At 38.0% G+C, this 22664-nt stretch overlaps 1 protein-coding gene across 1 annotated transcript; it reads right to left on the bottom strand.

Moving 5' to 3' along the window:
• Positions 1-421: 421 nt before the first annotated feature.
• Positions 422-17516, bottom strand: COPZ1 (COPI coat complex subunit zeta 1). The gene is made up of 7 exons (XM_072416735.1): positions 17411-17516; positions 6169-6237; positions 4962-5043; positions 4359-4450; positions 2204-2263; positions 1774-1812; positions 422-1363 (listed from the first exon to the last, which is right to left on the bottom strand). The coding sequence occupies exons 1-7, from the start codon at positions 17426-17428 to the stop codon at positions 1316-1318; spliced, it is 408 nt and encodes a 135-aa protein (XP_072272836.1). The 5' UTR covers positions 17429-17516; the 3' UTR covers positions 422-1315.
• Between the last annotated feature and the right edge of the window lie 5148 nt (positions 17517-22664).

The raw sequence follows: 22664 nt of genomic DNA, 5'->3' as shown, positions 1-22664 counted from the left end.
ACATTGTTCTATACACATCCTTTCTCAACCTTGTTAACATGAGGGAACCCTTGAAATAACTTTCAGGTCTTAGGGAGCCCCTAATATAATTCTTATATTATTATCCACAGACCACAGAACTCCTTGAATTCTGCTAGTACAAATACAAAATGCATTGTTCTGTGAAATGCCTACTGTGACTGGCAGATGGGAGAGGAGGGGGCATGCAAAGACAGTATCAGTATTGAGTGAGAGAGTGAAAGCTGTGCTGAGAGGACAGTATTCTATAATATTCCACAAAACAGAAGCAATACAGACATAAAAAGTTTACTTTAGAGAGGGACTTTTATATTCAAATTCCCTTTAAATACATTTCATTCTGGAGTGTTTGAAGAGAATATTCTATAAATGTCAAAATGAGTAAAGTAACTAGGACAAATGGTTCATATAAGGTCATTTATTGATTACAAATGTCTCAGTTTGTACAGCATTTCGAATAGCAGACAACATCAGTACTAAGCTCCTGATGATCCTATGCACAACTCTAGAAGATTTAGTATGGAGGTTGTGCTAAAGGTGAAGTACATAGTACAAGTATACATGGCATACTCTATATTGGTCCTCAAAGGTATAGTACACATTTTCAACTTGTTAAAATGCCTCCTGTTCACCATTTTTTCAATCTTAAACTGGCCACACAGACTACAAATATAATTGTTTGATTTCCCTATGTTTACCTTTTTATGTTTATGTAGTTCTGATGTCAATGTGTGGCTATGTGTTATATAAATAACTGTAAACTTGAATCTCTAGGAAGCTAAGAGGGGTAAGTTGATGGTGTTCACTATTTTCTGTCCATTATATGTAATTGAGAATTCTGTTTTTACCAACAATAACTTTATTTGTGGTCCTCAGCAGTCATTGTGTTATTAAGCGACAATAAGAAACTAAATCATTAATTTGTTTGTAATCCCTACAATAAAAATCTAATTTGAAGAATGACACCAGTCATGCTTACCTTCAGGGATCTTATGTGTACTTCATCTAGACTTTTGGCATCAGTAAGATAGGAGACCAATCACACAATGTTCCCACATACTGAGCCAATGGCAAATTATAAGATACATAAAATAAAGATTTTTTTTAACAAAAGGGCATACAACTGTAATGCACTTCAATGCCATGATATTGCCCCTTGCTGCTGCAAAGGTGTGATAGAGATCAGTGCCACTGCCCTAAACTATAGGGATATAAACAGGCAACGGGTAAGAACTGGGAACTAAGGAAGAAGGTCCCAATAAGATGGAATGAACATGTCTAGGAATAGATGAACGCGCTATCGCAGGAGTGACCACTTGATTTGCTCCTTCGCAGACTGCAGCACCTAAAACGCAACATAGTATTTTAATCAAAGAAGATGATGACATGGACAGTACATGCAGATATTCATAAATTATTTTTTTTCTTTTACCAAGGTAAAAAAATATTTTCTTTGCACATTTTAAGTCAATTACGTTACACAGAGATATATTTTAAGTGTGGGAATGTGAAATTCCAACAAGAACATAGTACTTATCACATGCTTTCTTATATATAAAGACAAGGCATACAAAAATGCCAAACGGTCACTCTTATTACACAACTTACATGAAGTGGTGCATTAAAAGATCTTACTTTTGAATACAGGAGGGGGAGGTAGCTCTGAGCTAATTTCAGCACTTTTACATTGCACCCATTATCCCCTTCTAAAGTCATTTTAGAAGTCAGTGATGTACTGAAATTATTGTTTCTTACCTGAGAAACCGTTTGTTCTGTAAGAGGAACATCATCACCCTAAAAACATAATATTAGAACATTACTTCTTATGCTACATAGAATATTTTTTTGTAATATGTCAATCTGCACATAGGCTAGGGCTGCTTCTGTGTTTTCATAACATAAAATGAAAGAAAGACTAAGATTGATGTATGGGCTCATTTCCATAAAAAGAAATACTGCCGTGTACACTGTATTTTTTGTGACTATTCAGTCAATTGCACCAACAGATGAAGTCTTTATGACCTGTTACCCATCTATGATAATCTCAAGAACCAGAAAACCTGCAGACCACAGCTACATAAATACACCCAACACTACACATATGTGTTATAATGGAAGCTGGTGTTATCAAAAAAGGAAGAAAAGGACAAACACATTTTAGTTACATAAACTAATATCTGATTACATACCTGAGCATCTGGCTCAATGAGTCAAAAAGGCAATTCAGAACAGCCATCAACATGAGCTGTAAAGAGGTGAATATAAATGCAAAATATGAGAAACATTAGCAGCCAGCAGTTTATAAAGCATAAAAGACAAGAAGAGACAACTCAAGCAAGTGGTATAGAATTATCTTCACAAAGGCTCAAATTTTTTTATCCAAAACTGAACTGTCCAATATCTCATTTAAACCCTGACCAATGGTAAATCCTGGCAAAATTATTATTATTAATAATAAACAGGATTTTTATAGCAGCAACATACGCAGCGCTGTACATCAAATATGGGTTGCAAATGACAGATAAATACAAACAGTGACACAGGATTAGAGGACACTGCCCCGAAGAGCTTACAATCTAGAAGGTGGGGGAAGTAACACACAATAGGATGGGAGATATGCATTGGTGGGAAGTAGTGACGGTTTCAAAAGACAGAAGAAGATAGGCAGGCAAGTTTGAAAAAAAATGAGTTTTGAGTGCTCTTCTAAATGAGTAGCTAAAAAAGCAAGCAGCAAGCCGAATAGGACGAGGGAGACCAATCAGGACAAATAAGGAATTGGGGCAACCTCCCTCTCATGCTATAGTGTGATGGTGTACTGGGTGCAGCGACAGGAGTACAATGACCTGAAAATAAGCAATGGGCTGTCTTCAAACATATGAAAAGGATCCCAGATCTCCACCTGTTGTATGCTTATAAAGCTTTATTTATTACAAGATACATTTTAGGAGATTGTAAAATCTTGCTCGTAACAAATAAACAGTGCAAAGTATTTACATGAACAAGTCAGAGAATGCCCCAGAAACCTTGAACATGACCACTAAATGTACATGCATACATAAATTAAATAACTATACAGACTGATGTACTAAGAGCCCACATGATGAATCTTCAATGACTAAAAAGAAGCTCCGTCTGTAAAGATTCATTCTATAAACTTGCTTATGTTTTGCTTCAAACAGAAAAGTCTTTGGCACTGCAGTTAGAATGCAACAGAGTAAGGACAAATACAATAAATGATCTAAAAATGTTCTCCTTTTAAAAACTCCAAAACCTAATATACCTTTCAGAAGGCAGGATTTTAGCTGCTGCAGAGCTACATTACAGATCTGCAGCGGGGTCATTTAGTCAAAGAGCACAGCACAGGATGGAGGCAAAACAAAGACCATGGTTCAAAAAGCAAAAAGGTTCTCAATGTATTGTCAATAAAAGTATAGTACGTAAATTGTAGGTGGAGGTCTTTGGGAGCTATCCAATGTGCACCAGTGTATGGGGGTTGTTGTGAACATGTATTCCATGGAGACATATGAAAGAACATAGGGAACATATGAACATTATATTTAGAGTAAAATTTAATGTACCAATCTACCAGTTTAGTGATCTGGCAGGCCCAATATTATGTTTGCATATCAGGTAAACCTATACCTTCCATAGGTTTCACTGCAGTTAAGTATTAAGTTCACAGGAAGAAGCAAAATAAACAGCAGTTCATACAAAAAAAGTTAAAAGTGAATTGGTAGAGTTTGAAAAAAATGCAAACCCCTTTAGGCTACAATATTTTGTAGAATGGCTGTCCTACAATGATAAAGTAGTTCCACCCCATTGAGCAAAGTCTTGTTTGCATTTTTGTATTAGGTGCTATAGGCCAGAGGAGTTTCCAATTAGTTGTACACGCAGATATCATATATATTTCTGTTTGAAGAGGAAGGGAACATTGCTCTGGTGTTTCTCTACCGTAGTTAGTAAGAGCGATATACAAAGTAAGTACAGCATATTTTGCACAGGTAAAAGAGGTAAATGGTAAAAACGTTTGTTAGAATGGGCAATGTAATACATAGATCAACAATTGGCTGACCATCTGAAAATTCTTCAATAAAAACATTGAGATCCCAACAACTGGTTCACCACACACACTGCTATCTTATGTTGCTCTCAGTGTTTTGCAAACCCATTTATATTGAGGTTTTCAAGAAGAAAACGGGGTTTGGAGATCTAAATGAACATAAAAGGGCCTGGTACCACTGTGGCTGCCAAGCTTAACAGGTGGCCATTATTCCTAACTCAAGATTGCCAGGTGAAAGGACCATAGGCGAAAAACAAGCAGAATAAGATGTGTAAATTACCTCATTCTCATGAGAGCTTCCAATAACATAAAAGTACAGATCAATGCTGCTCTTATATACCACTGTCAGACCCTCAAGGAGAGCGATTTCACCTGCAAGAATAGAATGACAAAATCAGTTTAAGTCAAAGAAACATTCTTAATAGCAAGTAGCACATCAGTGAAGAAATACATTTCATTTATAAATAAACATTTTTTCATATTTCGTCATATAAACTTTTGAAGGAAAAAAAAAGCCATAAACTGAATCAAAGCCAGAACAAATGTATGTGGCCCTATTGAAAGAATACAAGACAGGACAGATAAGGCAAAATGCAGGCAGGTGATTCACCCCCCCTTGCATCTACCCATAGCTGAAATATCTTTGAGAAGGGTGACACAAGAAGCGGTAAGAGCAGATTTCTGTTAAATGAACTCAAAGTACTCTAGTTATCTGGTATATTTACTTAGTTTGGATGAAAATAAAGTACTTTTGTTTCCGGGTATAAAATAACTTGCAAAATGAGATCTGAAATAAATTCCTTCCTAAACAAAGTTTTATTTCTGCATTACATACATCCGTATTATTTTCAATTCCCATACAAATTTTAAGAAGGTCACTTACTGTCTGTCCTGTGAGTTTTATTGAAGATGTTCTTCTCAAAGGACTTTTGCTCCTTCACTGTAGGATATGTTTCATCATAATACTGTCAATGAAACAAGAACACAATCAGGTTCTGCAATATATTGTAATTAGAAAAGTATATACATCCTTTTTTTTAAATCTGTGTAATAAATTAAATGATTTTTTTTTAAATGCGAAGATAGTGTGTATATGTATACTATGCCTTCATATACCTAAAAATTAAGTGGGCACAGAGCTGCAGTTAGCCTGTGACAAGAGTGTTAGGCAGGACCAAAACAATCCTTCCACTACAGTCTAACTAAAGAATACCACAGGAGCGGTCACTTTATTGAAGAAAACTAAAGCACACAAAGGGCAGGAGTCATTTATTGATGTTTTACTGCACACTTCGGATAAAGTAGATAAAGGAAGACAAGAAAACACACAGTTCTGGTATTTAGATAATATTTAATTACCCCAGATTAAAATTTTAAAGAAGGAATAAAGTCCTACTTTACAAAATAAAGGATTAGGCAGGTGGTTACTATTAAAAAAAGGGAGATGCAAAGTGCTTCTGGGATAACACATTCTTGTGCAAGAGTTACTTCACTCCGGCACGGACAAGAAGGCCGAAGATTTTTGCTGGACAGGAAGATGGCAGCGCCCTGTTAGGGAACACAGATAGGCGAATTGGGCAGTTTTAATTCTGCTTTAAGTCACATAAAGGAAAAAGTGGACCCAATCTCAAGTCCCGAATGCTGCACTTTATACACATCCTTCTGAGACCTTTTTGTCCCTGTAATTCAGACACCATGCCTAGACTCTGTGTCCTTGACGTTTTAAGCTATGGGATTTTGCGTGCAAATTTGAATGATTGTGTTTAAGATTTTACACAGTAATTCTTGACATTACTATTTTTCAAGAATAGAAAGAGCTACACTTGCAATATAAGATCATATACACACCTACCAAAACAAAAAATAGGAAAATGTGCAGAGGACAGTAACCCATAGCAGCATTGTGGCACTACCACAGTCAAATGTGATTCTTGATTGGCTATTCCTCTTTGCGTTATTAAACAAACCTGATAAATTTACCCTTATAGACAGAAAGAAGTTATTAATGACATCCTATTACGAGAGTGTGTATGAGCCACTGTTGACACATTTGTAGTGATAACGTTTGCTATGTAATATTAAAAGCGTACCTTAGCAAAGAGCCTCTCTCCATCGTTGTCTAAAATGAGAACAGCTTTCACTGTGTACAGTGTGGGGTCCTGCCAAAAAATAAAAAATAAAAATCACCATCATTCAACAAGCACTCCCCACCTCCCTCCTCCTAGAACTTTTAGGAAATACGCTACATATGAGACACCTACAGTACAGCTTTATATTTATACCACATTGGGGCTAGTAACATGGACATTTAAAGGACTCTGCTTTCAAGATCTGTTCCTGTATAGCTTTACATAAATCTTCCTGTGCTTAAGAACATTTCCAAGTTACATGTGTTTGGCTTATAAAAGTGTTTTATTACCCAGGAGAAAAAAACAAGCTCTAGATAAACTTACCATACATTCAGTCATCACAGTGCACTGCAATGATGTCATTAGATTCCAGTAAATCAATGGGTTGAATTACAGAAATTGTCCCTGAAGTTCTAACCACTATGGCCTTTACCATGCAGTAGTTACATGGATGTATGAGGCCACATTTAACAAATGGTGAGAATTGCCTCAGCTAATCTTAATCTTACAGTAGAACTTCATTACTAGCTGTGAGCATAGAGAATGTGGAATATTTCCCTTAATTGTCAATTTCCTAGGTAATCATGGTGGCCTTACACTGGTCAATGGGTGAACAACCAGGTAATGAATATTACCACCATAACAATAGTCTACCCTGGAATACCCAAGGTGTAATTATTGCCAAGGCCAGTCGAATGCAATTTCACACTCAAAGCAACCATGGCTGGAGGACTTACAGTATTTTTGAAACAGGAAGAATTGTTTTATTGTTGTTTTTGTAAATGGTGAGAATTGTTCATTAATGGTGGTTTCTGATGATTTACATTGTCCAGTTTGAGCAGAGGGGTAGTCATTGGAGTAAAGCTCAATCGAGGGTATGCCCAATCAATAAATCAATCGGGAATGTCCAAATGTTATGTTAGATTAAATATTTTCATCAAACTCAACATCTAACCTACCGGACACCAAACCTACCTAACCTTGTCTTCATTCAAGAAAACCGATTATTTCTTGGCCAATGAACAGGTGACTACAAAGGGGCCTGTAAAGTCTACCAATCAAGCAGAATAAAAGGCAGTAGGGTACCAGAAGGGAATCTAATTTTGCAGTTGTATATAATTTCCAAGCCCAAGTATACTGATAAGCAGAAAGGGAGAATGAAAATAAGACGGCTTTTTTTGGCAATAAAAAGAGCCGATATTTTACTTCATATGGGCTTGTAACAAATTCTCAATTAGACATTGGTCAACTATGATAGATAAACCAATATAACATAAAATGAACCAATGTTGCATATCACATAAAATCATTATATAATTCATGAGGATTGTCTTGTTTCCCAACACTTTTCATTCAATGGCTTCCTCAGGGGATTCAGAGTTGGTGGTAGGTGGTCATTGAGTCATGAGAGTGATATGAAGGAAAAGGTTGATGCTCTAGGTAAGTAGGTGTAGATAGAAGGTGGCTTGGTATAATCCACAATGGTATTGCTTTATTGTGATGTATTTATCTGAAAGCTAATTATTTTTCACGTTAGTAGAATGGAAATCACTATTGGATGAATGATCTATCGCTATTTACTGGATTATCAATCCTTAGAATGGATGAATTCCCAGGTTAATAGGAAAGAAACTTATTAGATTCCATTGTTGAAATAGGATAATCAATCCTTGAAGAGGATGAGTTCCCAGATTGAAAGAAACTTAGTAGGTTCCAATATTGAAGTAATATCTATAAGGTTGACTTGAGAGGAGTAAGAACTCCAATTTGTCACTTGGGAAAAATTCAAGGGAGAGATTTCTAGGACGGTATCACATAACGTTGGTGGAGAGTGGGAAGGACGGGATGCCCACAGCCAGGCTCAAAGGGCACTACCAGTCAAGCAGGCAACCTGGAATGGATCTGGTCTAGAATTGAAACTATTTGCCAACTAATAGCAAATGAGTCTTAGGAAATCTATTGCAGCTTTGCTGGATCAACCAGGTTCTCTCATAAAAATCTATCTTCTCCAGTCTCCGAGAGATTAAATAAATCAGATACAATGTATATGGAGACTGGTCTTGTATGCTCCCTACATTCTAGAATTCATCAGGCAGCTGTATTGGGTGGGCCAGGTAAGGTACTCCAACATCTCCCCCCTTTGCTTATGTGCAGCACAGAAATGATACCCCTGCTATGTTTATATTATAACAACTGGCTTTGTTAAGGTAAATAGAACATTCAAAGTGAATTTATAAACTTTCATTGAATAACATATATATTGACAATTCTTGTATAGTCTTTACAAAATCTGAAATCCAGACTGAAGCCCTGGCTTTAATATAAACACAATAAAATGCTATAGTTACACTGTAAATAATTTAGATGGTGGTGTCACACTGTGTCCTACCTGCACCACCCTAAGATATGGCAAATTGTGGCTTTCTCAAAGTTATTACTTGTATAAGAATGTCCGGTATAACAAATCACTCAGTATTGTCGGATGTGGCAAGCCCCAGCGTTATTATTCTTCACTGCACATTTATTTATTTATTTCGGGGGGTCCAGGAAGTATTGGTGGAAGCAAAGAAGGTGCAGGCCAGTAGCTTATGCTATTCATTTGGCCATTTTAACAAGGAAAGGAGTTTGTTAACTCACTGACCATATCCACATCAAAACCTAATTAGAGGCCAGCTTGTAACAATGCCAACTTTTATATAGGTTACAACAGTCAACAATATGTTGTTTCAGTCATCATCAAATAGACTGTCTATCATTCACCAGCAGAAAAAGAGCACACCTGTACTCAGAGAGAGCCAGCTTGTATTAGGGCAAAATTGTTTTTAGGCCTAGAGCAATGACAAAGCAACTAGGAAACTGCATAAACAAGAAAAGTGGAGTTTACAGAACAAAAATGTGTCAGCTTCTAGCTTTTCACAGGATGCATTTTTTTTTTTTTTTGCTGCTGCATTAGAGCCCTCGAGACAAAGTTCTGTGATGCACTGACTTCCACATACTCACAGCCTGAGTGTATAACAGAACTTCACCTCAAACGCTGATCATACCTTTCCATCAGTTATGAAGAAAGTCAAGTGAAAGGAGGAGAGATAGAAAAAAGCAGCATTAGTGTATTTCTGTGGGAGTTTGGGTGCAGTTGTGGCATGGTGCGGTTTTCTTGTATAGGAAGAGAAGAATAAAGGATCAGACTGTGGGAGTTTTAAAAAGAAATGGTTGGAGCAGACAGCCCTGAGATTCTCCATGACTTGGGAATCTTCCAGGTCCATGTGTTTCCCACCAGGGAACATTTAGGGAATGTCAGATTTCCTGTTTAATAAACAGAACCTTTACTATCACTGTCTACCTTTTTTTCAATTTGTTATTTGACTTTCACATTTTTATTTGCTTATCTATCATATTTTTGCTATTCTTTTAAATATAGAAAATTTGCAGATCATTATTATTAAATTGTATTTATAAAGCACCAACATAGTATGAAGAACTGTATATTAAACAGGGGTGGAAAATGACAGATACAACAATTAGCTGCTATAGGAAAGAATTCATTCCTGCATACACCGACCTTTATTGTCAGAATGAACATCTAGGCAGAAGCAAAACTTGTACATACAATAAAAAAATTTGATTTACCCCTACATACCAATATCATTTTCAGTAAAAGTTTAGGAGACTGTACATATCCTTTTAAAGTCAACTTAAGAATGCTTGAAATGTTGACATTTTTCCAGCTACATCAAAAACAAGCATTTTATTTTTTTCTACTTTCTTAGTTGTTTTACTTGAGAAGAGACGTTTAAGGTGGGATATGATCAACCTGTATAAGTATAGAAATGGTCCATATAGAGAATTCTCTTCCCAACCATTCACTTTGAGATCATTACAAAGAACAAGAGGGCACTCTTTGCGTCTGGAGGAAAAGAAGTTAAATTTCCAGATAAGGAAGGGATTCTTCACTGTAAGGGCTGTGAAAATGTGGAATCGGCTCCCTCAGGAAGTAGTTTCAGCAACTACTATAGATTGCTTTAAGAAGCACAGAATATAACTTGAGTATTAAAGCTTTAAAGTAAAGATAACAGACTATTGATCCAGGGAACATCCCATTGCCTCATGGAATCAGGAAGGATTTTTTTTCCCCTGTTGAAGCAAATTGTACCAGGGTTTTTGTCTTATAGTGTTTTATATCTGGGATATATTTATTTCCCTAGTGGTTGAACTTGATGGACTTATGTCTTTTTTTCAACCTGACCTACTATGTAACTATGTATTAGTTTATATTTGATGCCATCAGGTTTTCTTTACTGAGCAAGAAAAGCCAGCCTTTCAGAGGAGGGATCACTCAGGTATCCAGACCTCATATCCAAGTTGCATGAGACAATACCAATGAATGCAGCGAGTAGGATTGTGAGCATTGTCTGTATGCCGAGAAGCAATTATATAACCTGCCAAGTCTATAGAAGAGCTCTGAGCAGAAGACAAACCAGGGATGCTGCATGCAAGGTGATGAACCTCAAAAATAAACCACAACCAATAAATGGTAACCAAAAACAGCCGGGTGGTTACTGGAAAGTTCTGGAGTGGTGCATCCGGCTAAAAATGGTAAGGGTAAAGTGGGTAAAATGAAGTGGTTCCATTGTCAAAAACCACATGAACCTAAAATATTAATGTATTTAAGATATATACATTTTTAGCATACAATGTTTTATTTGATACAAGCAAGAGAACATTATCAACTCCACTAGAAAATATCAGTAGTGTAAATGTTTATATATCCAATGAGCTAATTAGCTGATACACTCTAGATATTATTTTCCCTAATCTGTGAACCTAAAAGTGCTTCAACTCCTCAAAGTACCCACTGATAACCACATTGGACAACCTTTCACCCTTGGTAATAAATCCTCTTCTTCGGTAATGACTAGGGCACTGTCATCATCAAAAAAAAAAAAAAACGTGCCAGGTATTCATTTGCATTTTTTTATATTAGGTTCATGTTTTACAATTCACCAATGGGAAATGCTCATTCATTTTCTGCAGTAGTCAAGCTGAGGACTTTTATTTAATACAAGCACCATCTAAACATTATGGGGGTTTGTGCAGTCACACCTGTGGAACTAATAAATGCTCAAAGCTTTCATTGAAACAGTTTGAATGGATTTGTTAAATTCTTTGGTAAACTTGCCAAAGACCAGCAAAACATATTACCGGGCCAAAATAAAGCCACTTCTAGTCCTTATTCATTACCAAGGTGTTTTGTATTAATTAATCAGAAAACAACTCATTATGAATAATGCGAGTACATTTAAAAAGCTCTTTTAATCATTTCACAAATCTATTGCTCCCGGACAAAAATAGCTACAAGGCGCTCCTGGGTTTGATTAATCTTGCTCTGGAGATGGAAGATGAGTGATTTGGATCTGATCGTTATGCTTCTGTGGCTGCTCTAAGGTAGAAAGTAAGTAATTAATTCTTATGTGCACATTATTTACTAGCAGTTCAATTACCTCTCAAAGGCTGATGTAAATAAATACTGACCCAGCCATTAAAAACTGGACAGGCTGTGACATTGCTATATGACATGAAGCTAATTGTTTCTGGGCTTTAATAACATTCATCCAATCAAAATGTTCCTAATCAAAAGGGACTATCCATGCTCCGCTCCTAACAACTTAACCCCATGTATTCCAGATCATATTATCCATTTATCTGATTGCAGGCTGCTGGATAACTCGGTGGAATGGTGACTTGCAGAGTCATTTGAATTAATGTCGACTCCAAAGAAGTAGGTTTTTTTTTTTTTAGATTTCATCCACCATTCTTAACACCACCATATCAGCTCTATTTTTGCTCAGTGTTCCATTTTATCCCAGACCACATCCACTTATGTTTAATTGAATAAAGGCAAAAAGCTAAATACAAATTTTATATACATAAATAGGGAGTTGTTGCTAAAGGATTTGTATTGCTATCCTGAGACAGCATAGCCAGGATGCCATTTTCTCGGTTACAAATTCAGATCTGACAGCTGACACCACCCGGCCCATTGGAGAGGGAAGGAGCAGCAGCAGACTGATTCAGTTAATCTCCCTGGTAACTGATCTCTCTTCCATTGTTGGCATGCAGGTAACCCGATTGGCTGTTCCCAGCTGTCCCAACACCTCCAAGCATGCATTCATTTTAATTAACTAGCCTCATTAAGACAGTTTTAATGAGAGAATAACTGGTGAAGCAATGAGAAAAACTGCTTTTTTTTTTGTTCTTTTCAAACAAGAAAGATTGGGCTGATTCTGTAATTGAATTTTTTCCTTTTCCTGTTTCCCTGGTGACAACCTGCTTCCTCTTTTATTAATATTTGGTGACAGCTCTCACTAGAACACAGCATAAGAATGAATCTTATTCATCTCCCTGTCTATTTACTGCTTTGCCAATCACATCTAAAATGACCTGAAGCCCAGGGGTCACCTCTGGTTGCTCCCATCCCATGCCGCATGCAACCTTCTACACCAAGTTTTACCTTTTACATTAATAATGATTCTCCCAATTTCCCCTTATCCAATAGGTGCAATAAACTGGCTAAATAACGGTCTGGAGACAAATTTTTTTTATACAGTTTTAAAGCTACAAAACTCAAATTTATAGAAATATGCCCAGGTGTCCAGTAACCCAAATAGCCGTGTCAGTTCTTTTACTACCACCCAAAGGTTGTTATAAATTTCTAATGTCCTCCCCCTTAGTATATTTTATTCTTCCAATACCAGTAGTGGTAACAAGCAGTAACTGCTGGGCTTTTTCAGACACATTAAAGCTTTTTTTTCCTGCAAAAAAAAAAAAAAAAATTTAACTGCCCTAGGGAATCATAAACAATTTGTATTTCCCAAATTTTAAATGTATTTATTAATGTTTCACTCTGGGTACCTATCAAAAAAGCAGTGTTTGCACAACTTCTATTTGGTTGCCAGCATACCCGGTAATCCCGACTTGCCCTGAGCTTGCCAGGACTGAATGAATGTGTGTCATCCAATCCCAGCCAAATACCATGGCCAGAGATCATCTCCAGGAAGAGAAGAAGATTGCAGCACCCAGCAATGAAACGGGGACAGGTGGGTATTATGGGTTTAGTTTCGCTTTAATAGCACTAATTTAAATTATTCCCACTCAATATGGCTGTGTCAGATTTGGCTTTTACCAATAATGCAGATTGGGTTGTTCTTGGACAATTTTAAGGTCACACAATTTCAATGTGCAGAGTTCGCTAATTAAACATTTTAATCCCCAATAGCCAAGTGACAGCCGGCATAAATTACATATGAAACTGGCCACTCATATTGGTAGCAATAACACAATGTCCAACCCATCAATAACAACATGAAAGCCCTTCAGTCATTACCATATTCTACCATTAGGATGCACAGATAGGGGAACTGGCCGCTCTATACTTCACTAAGCCAATTTGTATTATAATACAGAGCAAAGTCCATATATCTTAGTCCTGAGACAGGAGGTGAAGCTGGAGATCTGCCAGTGTGGAGCGTTATCCTTCTATTGGTGGAGAGATCCCTACTTAAAGCTGCCAGTTTCAACACTTCACAAATGAGAAACTTTCATTCATAACCCAGGCTATATGGGGAGACATCAAGGGGAAAGTTACAGAAAAGTCATAGACAACTTCTGAGTTCTGAGCCGGCTTACTAATGGTGCGACTTCTGTAATGTAGTGATATAAACACAGAACCGATGCTTATTAGAGACATACATACTGAATATAATATACTGATGAGAATAGTTGATTTGGGGTTTCCAATACAACAGCAGTACAGACCACAGACATGGGATAGTGATTATCCCGTTATCATTTTCCTTTATACTGGACCTATACTCAAATATAAACTTAGAGGAAATCTCCCAAAGTAAGAGGGGAATTGGTGATGTCCCTTAAACAATATAGTGTTTAATACCCAAATATGTCCACATGGGGCGCTCCAATTTGTGTTGTGCTGACGATTCATAGATGAAGGAGGCAGAAAGGGCTTTAAAATAAGGTTATAAATCTAACTTCATCACAAGTCTTCTATGTGACTACATTTTATAAAGAAATTTGGGAACACCTAATGTCTCCTTTAAACTCTGTTCAAGCAGATGTAATACAGACCAGGGATGTGATGATATCCCTACAGTGGCCTGACAACGTCAAACCTAGAACTGCTCAGAGCTGCTTCTAAATTTTGTGATTCACTGGGGAGATCTAGAAGCAGAGGTCTCTCACCTCCATGTTTCATCCTGTAGTAAATTGCCCGGACTGTCATAGCACCCAGGTAACCCCAGAACATCCTTGGAGGGTGGAAAGTTACTCACCTGTAGCAGTGGATCAAGCTGTTTTACTGCCACTTAAATCAATTATTTGAAAAACCTGAAACTGTTCTCTAAAAAAGTAAAGCCAATCCAGACATTACATTATTTACATCCTGATGCTGCTGTGCCAGGACAGTTACCACCCAAAACAAACAATATATTGCAGCTTACCCGTCCCTAGATGAGGTGAAGACATTGGTTTCTTTTTAAAGCTTTTTTTATTCACGATTATTATTCTGCTAAGAACACAATTTCTGTCCTAGGATGACGATGTTCACTCCCTGCATTGTTTTCACAGAGGAGCAGTACAGTCACCATACGCTGGTCTGCCAGTTTGGACTACAAATGCCCACCCCACGCCATTACAGGGGGTTTTCTTTATAGCAGACAGCTGGGAAAGATAACAGTTTAGTCCACAGGATGGTAAAGAAGCAAAAGTTTTCTAACTGGATAACCAGATATTTTCTGTGTTAAAAGAAATTGTACTTTATCAAAAAAAAGAATACATTACAGTGGGGGTGTTCACACTTTTTTTGGCTTGCAAGCTACTTTTAAAATGACTAAATCAAAATTATCTGCCAACAATAAAAACCTGGACCTAATAACTGTGCGTGGTAGAGTTTATTTTGAAACCCAGGGCTCGGCGATCTACTGGCATTGCCTTTGCAATCTACTGGTAGATTGTGATCCACCTGTTGGGCATCCCCACATTACATTACTGCCCTAGGATCAGATTTTTATTATTTTTAAAAATAAACAGGATTTATATAGCGCCAAATATTATGCAGCGCTGTACATTAAATAGGGGTTGCAAATGACAGACAGATACAGACCGTGACAAAGGAAGAGGAGAGGACCCTGCCCCGGAGAGCTTACAAACCAAGAATAAGCTTTATTGGCCATGATTTTGATACAGGATGTCCAACAAGCTCATATAGGTGTACTGGTCAAATGTCCAACAATGTTTTCTCTATCATCTTATCAATGACTTAACAGCAAGAACTTCCATGAGCCTTTAAGCTTGAGTATAAAAGTTTTCCTGCAGATCGGTCAGAGTGATTACAGCCATTAGTAATGGTCAGCAAACACACCCATGAAGGTTTTATTGTGCCAAATCAATAAATGGTTTAAACTGTGGTAAAGCTTGTACAGCACCACGGAGGATAACAGAAAAAACTATAATAATTACATACTACAGATCAGAACCACTGACTGCCATGTCCGAAAATAAATGAAGTTTAACTTCAATGTATTAAATTCTATATAGAGGAACAAAGTCTTATCAATCACTCAGAATCCGCTAAACATAGAAGGCGGCTTCATTGTCTGCGAGCTGTAACACTGGCAGAAATATTAGCATTATTCTTGTGTATACTTGATGTTCATAGAGCTGTACAGACGGCGGCAATAAGACGGGTGAGGTGTAAAAGTGTACGTTTACTTTGCGAATTGTGTGGGGAAAATGCCAGAAAGTTGACATATTTTACAAATGTTTATTGGACGTTAACGGTCTGTCCACCGCTGAAGACGCTACAAGCAATGGTACAGCCATTGGGCATTGCACAAACACAGATACAACCACAGATACAACCGCAACCCCGGGTTGGCTGACGTAGGATGAAGAATCCGAAAGAAGAGGCAAAGATGATGGTGCCGGGAGCACCAGCAAGAAGACGGATGCCGGGACGACGCGGGACCCGAGGAAAGACGCCCCTGGATGGATCGACTGTTCTGCCAGAATGAAGGTAAGTGTATTTTTTATTGTTTTGGGCGTTTTTCAGTTTACTTCCCCTTTAATATTTTAATGTGAATAAAAGTGTCACAGTATATTGAACACACTATAAGGGCAGCATGGTGGCTCTGTGGTTGGCAATCTCAACTTTTAGGTCCCAGGTTTGAATCTAGGCCAGGGCACTAAGTTTAGTATTTGACTCAGGGACCCAATGAGGTCACATGGGGGTGGGGAGTAAGTAGCAAACTTTTATTTTGCACTCTGGCCTTTGCAGCGGCCAGGAAATTATCTGCATGGAGTTTGCAGGTTCTACCGGTGTTTTTGTGGGTTTCCTCCGACTTGCCAAAACCATGCAGTTAGGTTAAATGGCTTCCCCCCAAAACTGACCTTAGACTGTAATAATGACATATGACTATGGTAGGGATTAGTATTAGATTGTGAGCCCGTTTATCTAGCGCTCTGTCCTGTGTGTCTGTATGACCCGCAATGAAGATCCGCTGCTTCCCTCCCTGTGCCAGTATTGCAGCACCATTGCTTGTACACATCCCCCCTCCCCTTATAACATCATAGAGATGCCAGCTGCCAATGTAAATATTGGGGTGTCCTGGGAATGACCCCAACAACTGCCAGCCAATAAGAAGACAGGACTGAGTGACCAATAGTTATTATAACACATCACCGGCTTCGTGGGTATTTACCCCCTGGTATGAACCTACAGGGGCAGCAGTGGCATCATGTGAGGAATGCCATGGACAAGCAATGCCCCTCACATGTTATTCTTAATGGTAGCAGGGGCAGTATTTTATACAATCTGGTTGTACAATCTCCTTCAGATCTTCCATCTATTATATAGTACAGGGCTAGGACATATTTCATGTAAATATTGTGCATTGCCTGAGGTCACTGGCAGCCTATGGTGACACAGCATGTCCCCATCAAATAATACACTGCATGGTGTCACCGCCGGCTCCTCTCATACAATACACAGCAATGTAACCTCTCACTGATTCCATATGCCCAGCACACACCGGCAGCCCCGACACATAGCAGGCCGTGCACCCCATACACAACAGCCGCCTCTCACTGAGCACACAGCCAACATCTTCTTCCATTCGGCGGCCTCACTCACCAGTAACACCGCTTCCATCTTCCTCGATCTTGCCGACGTGGAGGAACACTCAGGTTGGCCACTACAGCTGTCAATCCGGAAGAGGCGTACCGCCCATACTGTTTGCTGATTGGGTATAGCTGGTGGAAGGCGTACCCATCGCACTGTGTTCTTTGCTATTGGTTATCGTCATCCAATACTGACAGTAAAAAGCTCGTCGACAATGAGTTATACAGGCGGAAGTATCAGTTATTGGCTCGCCAGTTTCTATGAAGGAAGCTGGGACCATTGCGGATTGGTGAATACGTCATTATAATTTTGTCACTTCCTCCTCTGGCGTTCTGCGGGCAGGTCTGTCCGAGACATTTTTCTCTGTTTGATTGGACCTTTGTGGAACACTCTGCCTACCAATAGTAAATCTAACCCAGTTGCCATGGTAACTTTTGGCCTGCTGACGTGGCTTCCTGTAGCTGTGTCCTGGGTAATAATGGATGGAGCCACCCTGAGCGCTGTGGGTACACAAGGAACTGCAACACTAAAACACCGGAAGTGAGCCATAGAGAACCACCAATCCCTTCACCTGAGATCATGGTCATTCATGGGTTTATATTCACCTGATGGGCCTGGTGTGTTGTGTGCAGACAGACTGACCAGATAAATGAACTGACAACTCACCAGAGCAGACATCAAAATCACCATTTCTTTTCCTGACACAGCAAAGCCCGGCATTCTAATAGTATTAATGTATTTATTTAATGTACAGTGCTATGTAATATGGTGGTGCTCTATAAATCCTGTTTATTATTATTATTATTATTATTAATAATAAATGTATATATATATATATATACCGGTATATATATATATATATATATATATATATATATAGTATAATACTATTTATATAGTGGCAATGTAATGCACAACACCTTTCAGGACCAAAGACAGCCTATTAGTATTTATATAGTTATATTTATAGTATAATACTATTAAAATAGAATAATGGTATTTATGTAGTATTGCATAATAATATTTATATAGTATAATAGTATTTATGTAGTATATATATTGTATAACAGTATTTATAAAGTACAGGTAGTCCCTGGGTTACATACGAGATAGAGACTGTACGTTTGTTCTTAAGTTGAATTTGTATGTAAGTCAGAACAGGTACATTATTTTAATAAATGCAATTAGGACAGGTGTTTGTCTCAACATATTATTAGACACAAACAAAGCAAAAAAAAAACTTTTTGGAGCCTAGACATTCATTAACTTCTGGAGCAAGCTGTGCTTTGATATGCAAAAAGAAACAACTGCAGGGTTTATCTTGGTCAATAAAGAGTTACAAGACCTTGCAGAACAGCAAAAGATTTCTTCTGCAAGTCATGCGATCTGCCCCCCTCCCCCCATCAAGCCTTGGTCCTGCACACAAACAAGCAGGGAAGCCCCGTTTGTATCTGGGAGACGTCCGTATGTCAGATGTATAATAGTACTTTGTATAGTATGGTATAAAAGTATTTGTGTGGTATAGTATAAAAGAATTTATATAATATAGTATGGTATAATGGTATTTATATAGTATAGTAGGGTATAATGGTATTTATATAGTATAGTAGGGTATAATGGTATTTATATAGTGGAAATGTAATGTACAACACATTCAGAAAGCATAGACACAGCTTATCGTCTTTTACAGTCCAGGGCTAATAAACCAAGAAACAGGCGGTGATTTCAAATTCATTGTGGTTCCCAGGTGTGGCTGGTTTGCAGTGGGGTTCCTATTGAGCCTAGGGACTCATGTTGATGGGCATTCTTTTTAAACGCTGTGTTTGCTATATAAATGTAAGCATCTAAATGGCCAATGCAGTATCATGCAAGAAAAGGACCTGCATTGCCTGTAGATGAAATGCACAAATCAATGTACATGGAATATGCCTGCTAAAAGAAGACATAGCCTTTCTGGTGGCCCATTTCCTAAAAAAGCTTCCACTTCACTACTCATCATCATCGACTAATATTCACTTGTGGGATGGATTCTCTACCTTCTGCGGTTTTCACACACTGTTGTTTCCCATGTATTGAAGTATGGAATGGTAGGAGAAACCACAGCAAGTCAATGGAAATCAGGAACTCGCACACCTAGAAGAATGGTAATATTTACAAGCCAGAAGATAAGGAATGCCAAAAAGCTAAGTATAGGAAATCTTTCAGCAGGTATGTTGTGTGTACTGGCAGGATCTCTTATTTTGAGGAGCAGCTGTGGCCCCTTTGTCATCGCTGTCTCCTGCAATGGGCAGGCATCTGGACTGTATCAGAGGGGAAGATTCTGCCAGAGGCTGTAATTCTTGAAAAATTGTGTGAATTCACTGTCCAAAGATAAAAGCATTAGAAGGCTTCTTTAAAGCAACACCATTGAAAAAAAATGGGACACCAAAATAACACAATATAACACCAAGTCAAATAAACGTCAGGGATGTCAATCATGTAAATGATCGCAAATAATTTTGGACTGCTATGATGCAAATGAAAGCAAAAAGGAGGGTTGGGGTGGGGCAAAAGAAAGCAACAAGCAAACCCCTGATGAAGAGCAGAGCTTTACCACAGACCATTTCTCTCTTCCTTTCCTTCCTGGCTGATCTTTCACCCGTCTCGCTTTTTTTTAGTAGACTGTACAATAGCATGCAGTACCTGAAGCCCACTCAGGTTACACACACAGCCCCTGATTCATCAAGCAGAATCGGATGATCGCTCGCGCATTCGTATTCGCGATCCGAAATCGTACGCCGTCGCGCTATTCAGCAACTGAAAAAGCTTGCGGCCGGAGCCGCGCATCTCTGGCAGCTTTACACTGGCGGTAAACCATGCTCGCTGGTCGCGCGTACTTTCGCGCTTCCAGCGAGCGCGGATTTTATTGATGAATCAGGGGCATAGTCCAGATCCTCCAGGCTGGCACAAGAAGGTTTGCTGTGTCTCCCCACACAGTCTCAGGAGCATGGAAGATAGGACTAGGAGATGGACCTTTACACATGGAGAACTGGATAGGGCAGTAGAACAACAACCCAGCAGCAGGACCGGTATCTGCGTCTTTGTGTGAGAAGGAACCACAGGAGAACTTACAGAGCACTACAAGATGACCTTCAGTAGGCTATTTGTGCAAGTTTCTGACCAAACTGTGAGGGATGGGAGTTACTGTATTTAGTTTCCATTGATTGTTCATATGTAATTTTGTTATTAATTACACAGTGTATATTAATAAAGATTTTTAACTTGAATGTATCTATTATCAAGACAAAATACCCCATTTCACCGAAAATAAGCCCTACCATGATTTTTCCATATTATAGAGGATGCTCGAAATGTAAGCCCTGCACTGAAAATTAGCCCTACCCCGAAAATAAGCAACAATATATATAAATACATGGACAAGAGATGCTCATTTAAGGAAAGCGCTATTGCTAGGCATGAGAAGTTGTGGCCAATGTTTCTAAAGGAAATGGAGTCACAAGAAATTTAAGATGAAATTCAGGGTTTGGAGAGTTAAGATGATGTTCAAGAAGATGATGACATGACTATATTTGAATAAATGTAGATTTTTTGTTCAAGAATAAATGTTGATTGTTGTAGGACATCCCCTGAAAATAGGCCTTAGTGCATTTTTTTTAGCAAAAATTAATATACACCACTGTCCTATTTTTAGGGAAACAGTATTTTATTGTTTTTAATATTTGTGAGCAATGGATATACTGTAACAAGGGGGACTTATTTACAGTTTATTTACAAAGCAGAACTTTCATATAAAAAAAACAGCACTTACCTTTACTTTCTCTCGATTCCCACCCCGGTAAGGGTCAGTGGGCACCGAAATCTTTTTCTATAATGGTAAAAATGCTTTAACCTTGGTACATTGATACAAAGGGATGGAGTACACCATGAGGGTAGGGATGGACATGGCTCATTAGTAAAGGAGTGAGGGAGGGTGCAGTGTTTTGGTGTGGTATGTATGGGTAAGTGTGCCTGTGAAACCCTTTAATGCACTTAACACTTAACAGCCTTTCCTAATTCAATTTATTTTCTATTTATTTTTAGAGAGCTGATTCCCAACATGACTTAAAACATTCTGATCACCATAACAAGATAGGAAGAAGAACATATGGGAAGAGCTATTAAGTAAGTCAAAAAGCACTGGAAACAACTGGATTCCAAAGATAAAGAAAAATAAGGCACATTACACATTACATGTTTTTTTTTCTGAGGTACCTTTGAATGACTTCTCCATTTCACACCTAAAATGGATTCAAGTCAGTAGGTAACACTGTAGTCCAGATGACACGGGAGCACAATTCTAACCCAAGAATAAAGGACATTTTAACTCCCACTGACTTTTGACATTTTTAGGTACATGTTTTACTCACATTGCCCTTCTCTTTACTAAAAGTACACTAACATAGAGTAGTGTTGTACTTTCTGTGCTCTCACTGATCATTGATGTGTTTTTTGGAACACCAAACTAAAAGACATGTTTTTGCTTCTATGAACTGATGTGTTTACATGTTGGTGCTGCTTCTACAGCTGTTCATGGTATGCTACTACCTTTAAGAAAAGTGTTGCTGTTATCCTCAGTCATGTACAGGGAAACTACCATACCATGTTTTAATTATGCCTATATTTCTCCATTGGGCTTGTTCCAAATGAGACCTGGCTCCTACTCACAATGTTTGAAATGTGGTATACTGGAAGCTGATATACATCATATGCTGTCCCAAGATTAGATACTTCTGAAGAACAGTGGTTTTGTATGACCTACACAACCTGGTGCCACTCTTCCCCAGTTGGGCCTTTTTTGGGGATCTAGCTTTGCAATGCTCACAAAAAAATAAAAGATTCAGCACTCTCTTAGCAATACTGTCTTTGGTGGCTAAAGAATCTTGTGTCACTACATTTTTAGAGGTGTGGGAATCTTACATTGCCATTCTCCCGTTGAATATTAACCCCCCGGCGGTCTAATTATGTCCGTATTTTTATGTCAAAAGCGGTACATTATTTTGCCTGGAAATTTGTTGTTTATTATTTTAGGCCTGTAATTCTTAGGAATATTTCCCAAGTATGATAAAGTTTAAAACACAAATCATAAATTATAATATAATAATTGTATATATATATATATATATATATATATATATAAAATATATATATTTTAACAATATTAATATTAAACATTATTATTGTTAAACATTTATATTAACAATTTTAAATGTGTCCAAACAAGGGTACA

The sequence above is a fragment of the Pyxicephalus adspersus genome, chromosome 1 (genome assembly GCF_032062135.1).
Source record: "Pyxicephalus adspersus chromosome 1, UCB_Pads_2.0, whole genome shotgun sequence".
Classification (NCBI taxonomy): Eukaryota; Metazoa; Chordata; class Amphibia; order Anura; family Pyxicephalidae; genus Pyxicephalus; species Pyxicephalus adspersus.
This window is presented reverse-complemented; position numbering and strand designations above follow the sequence as displayed.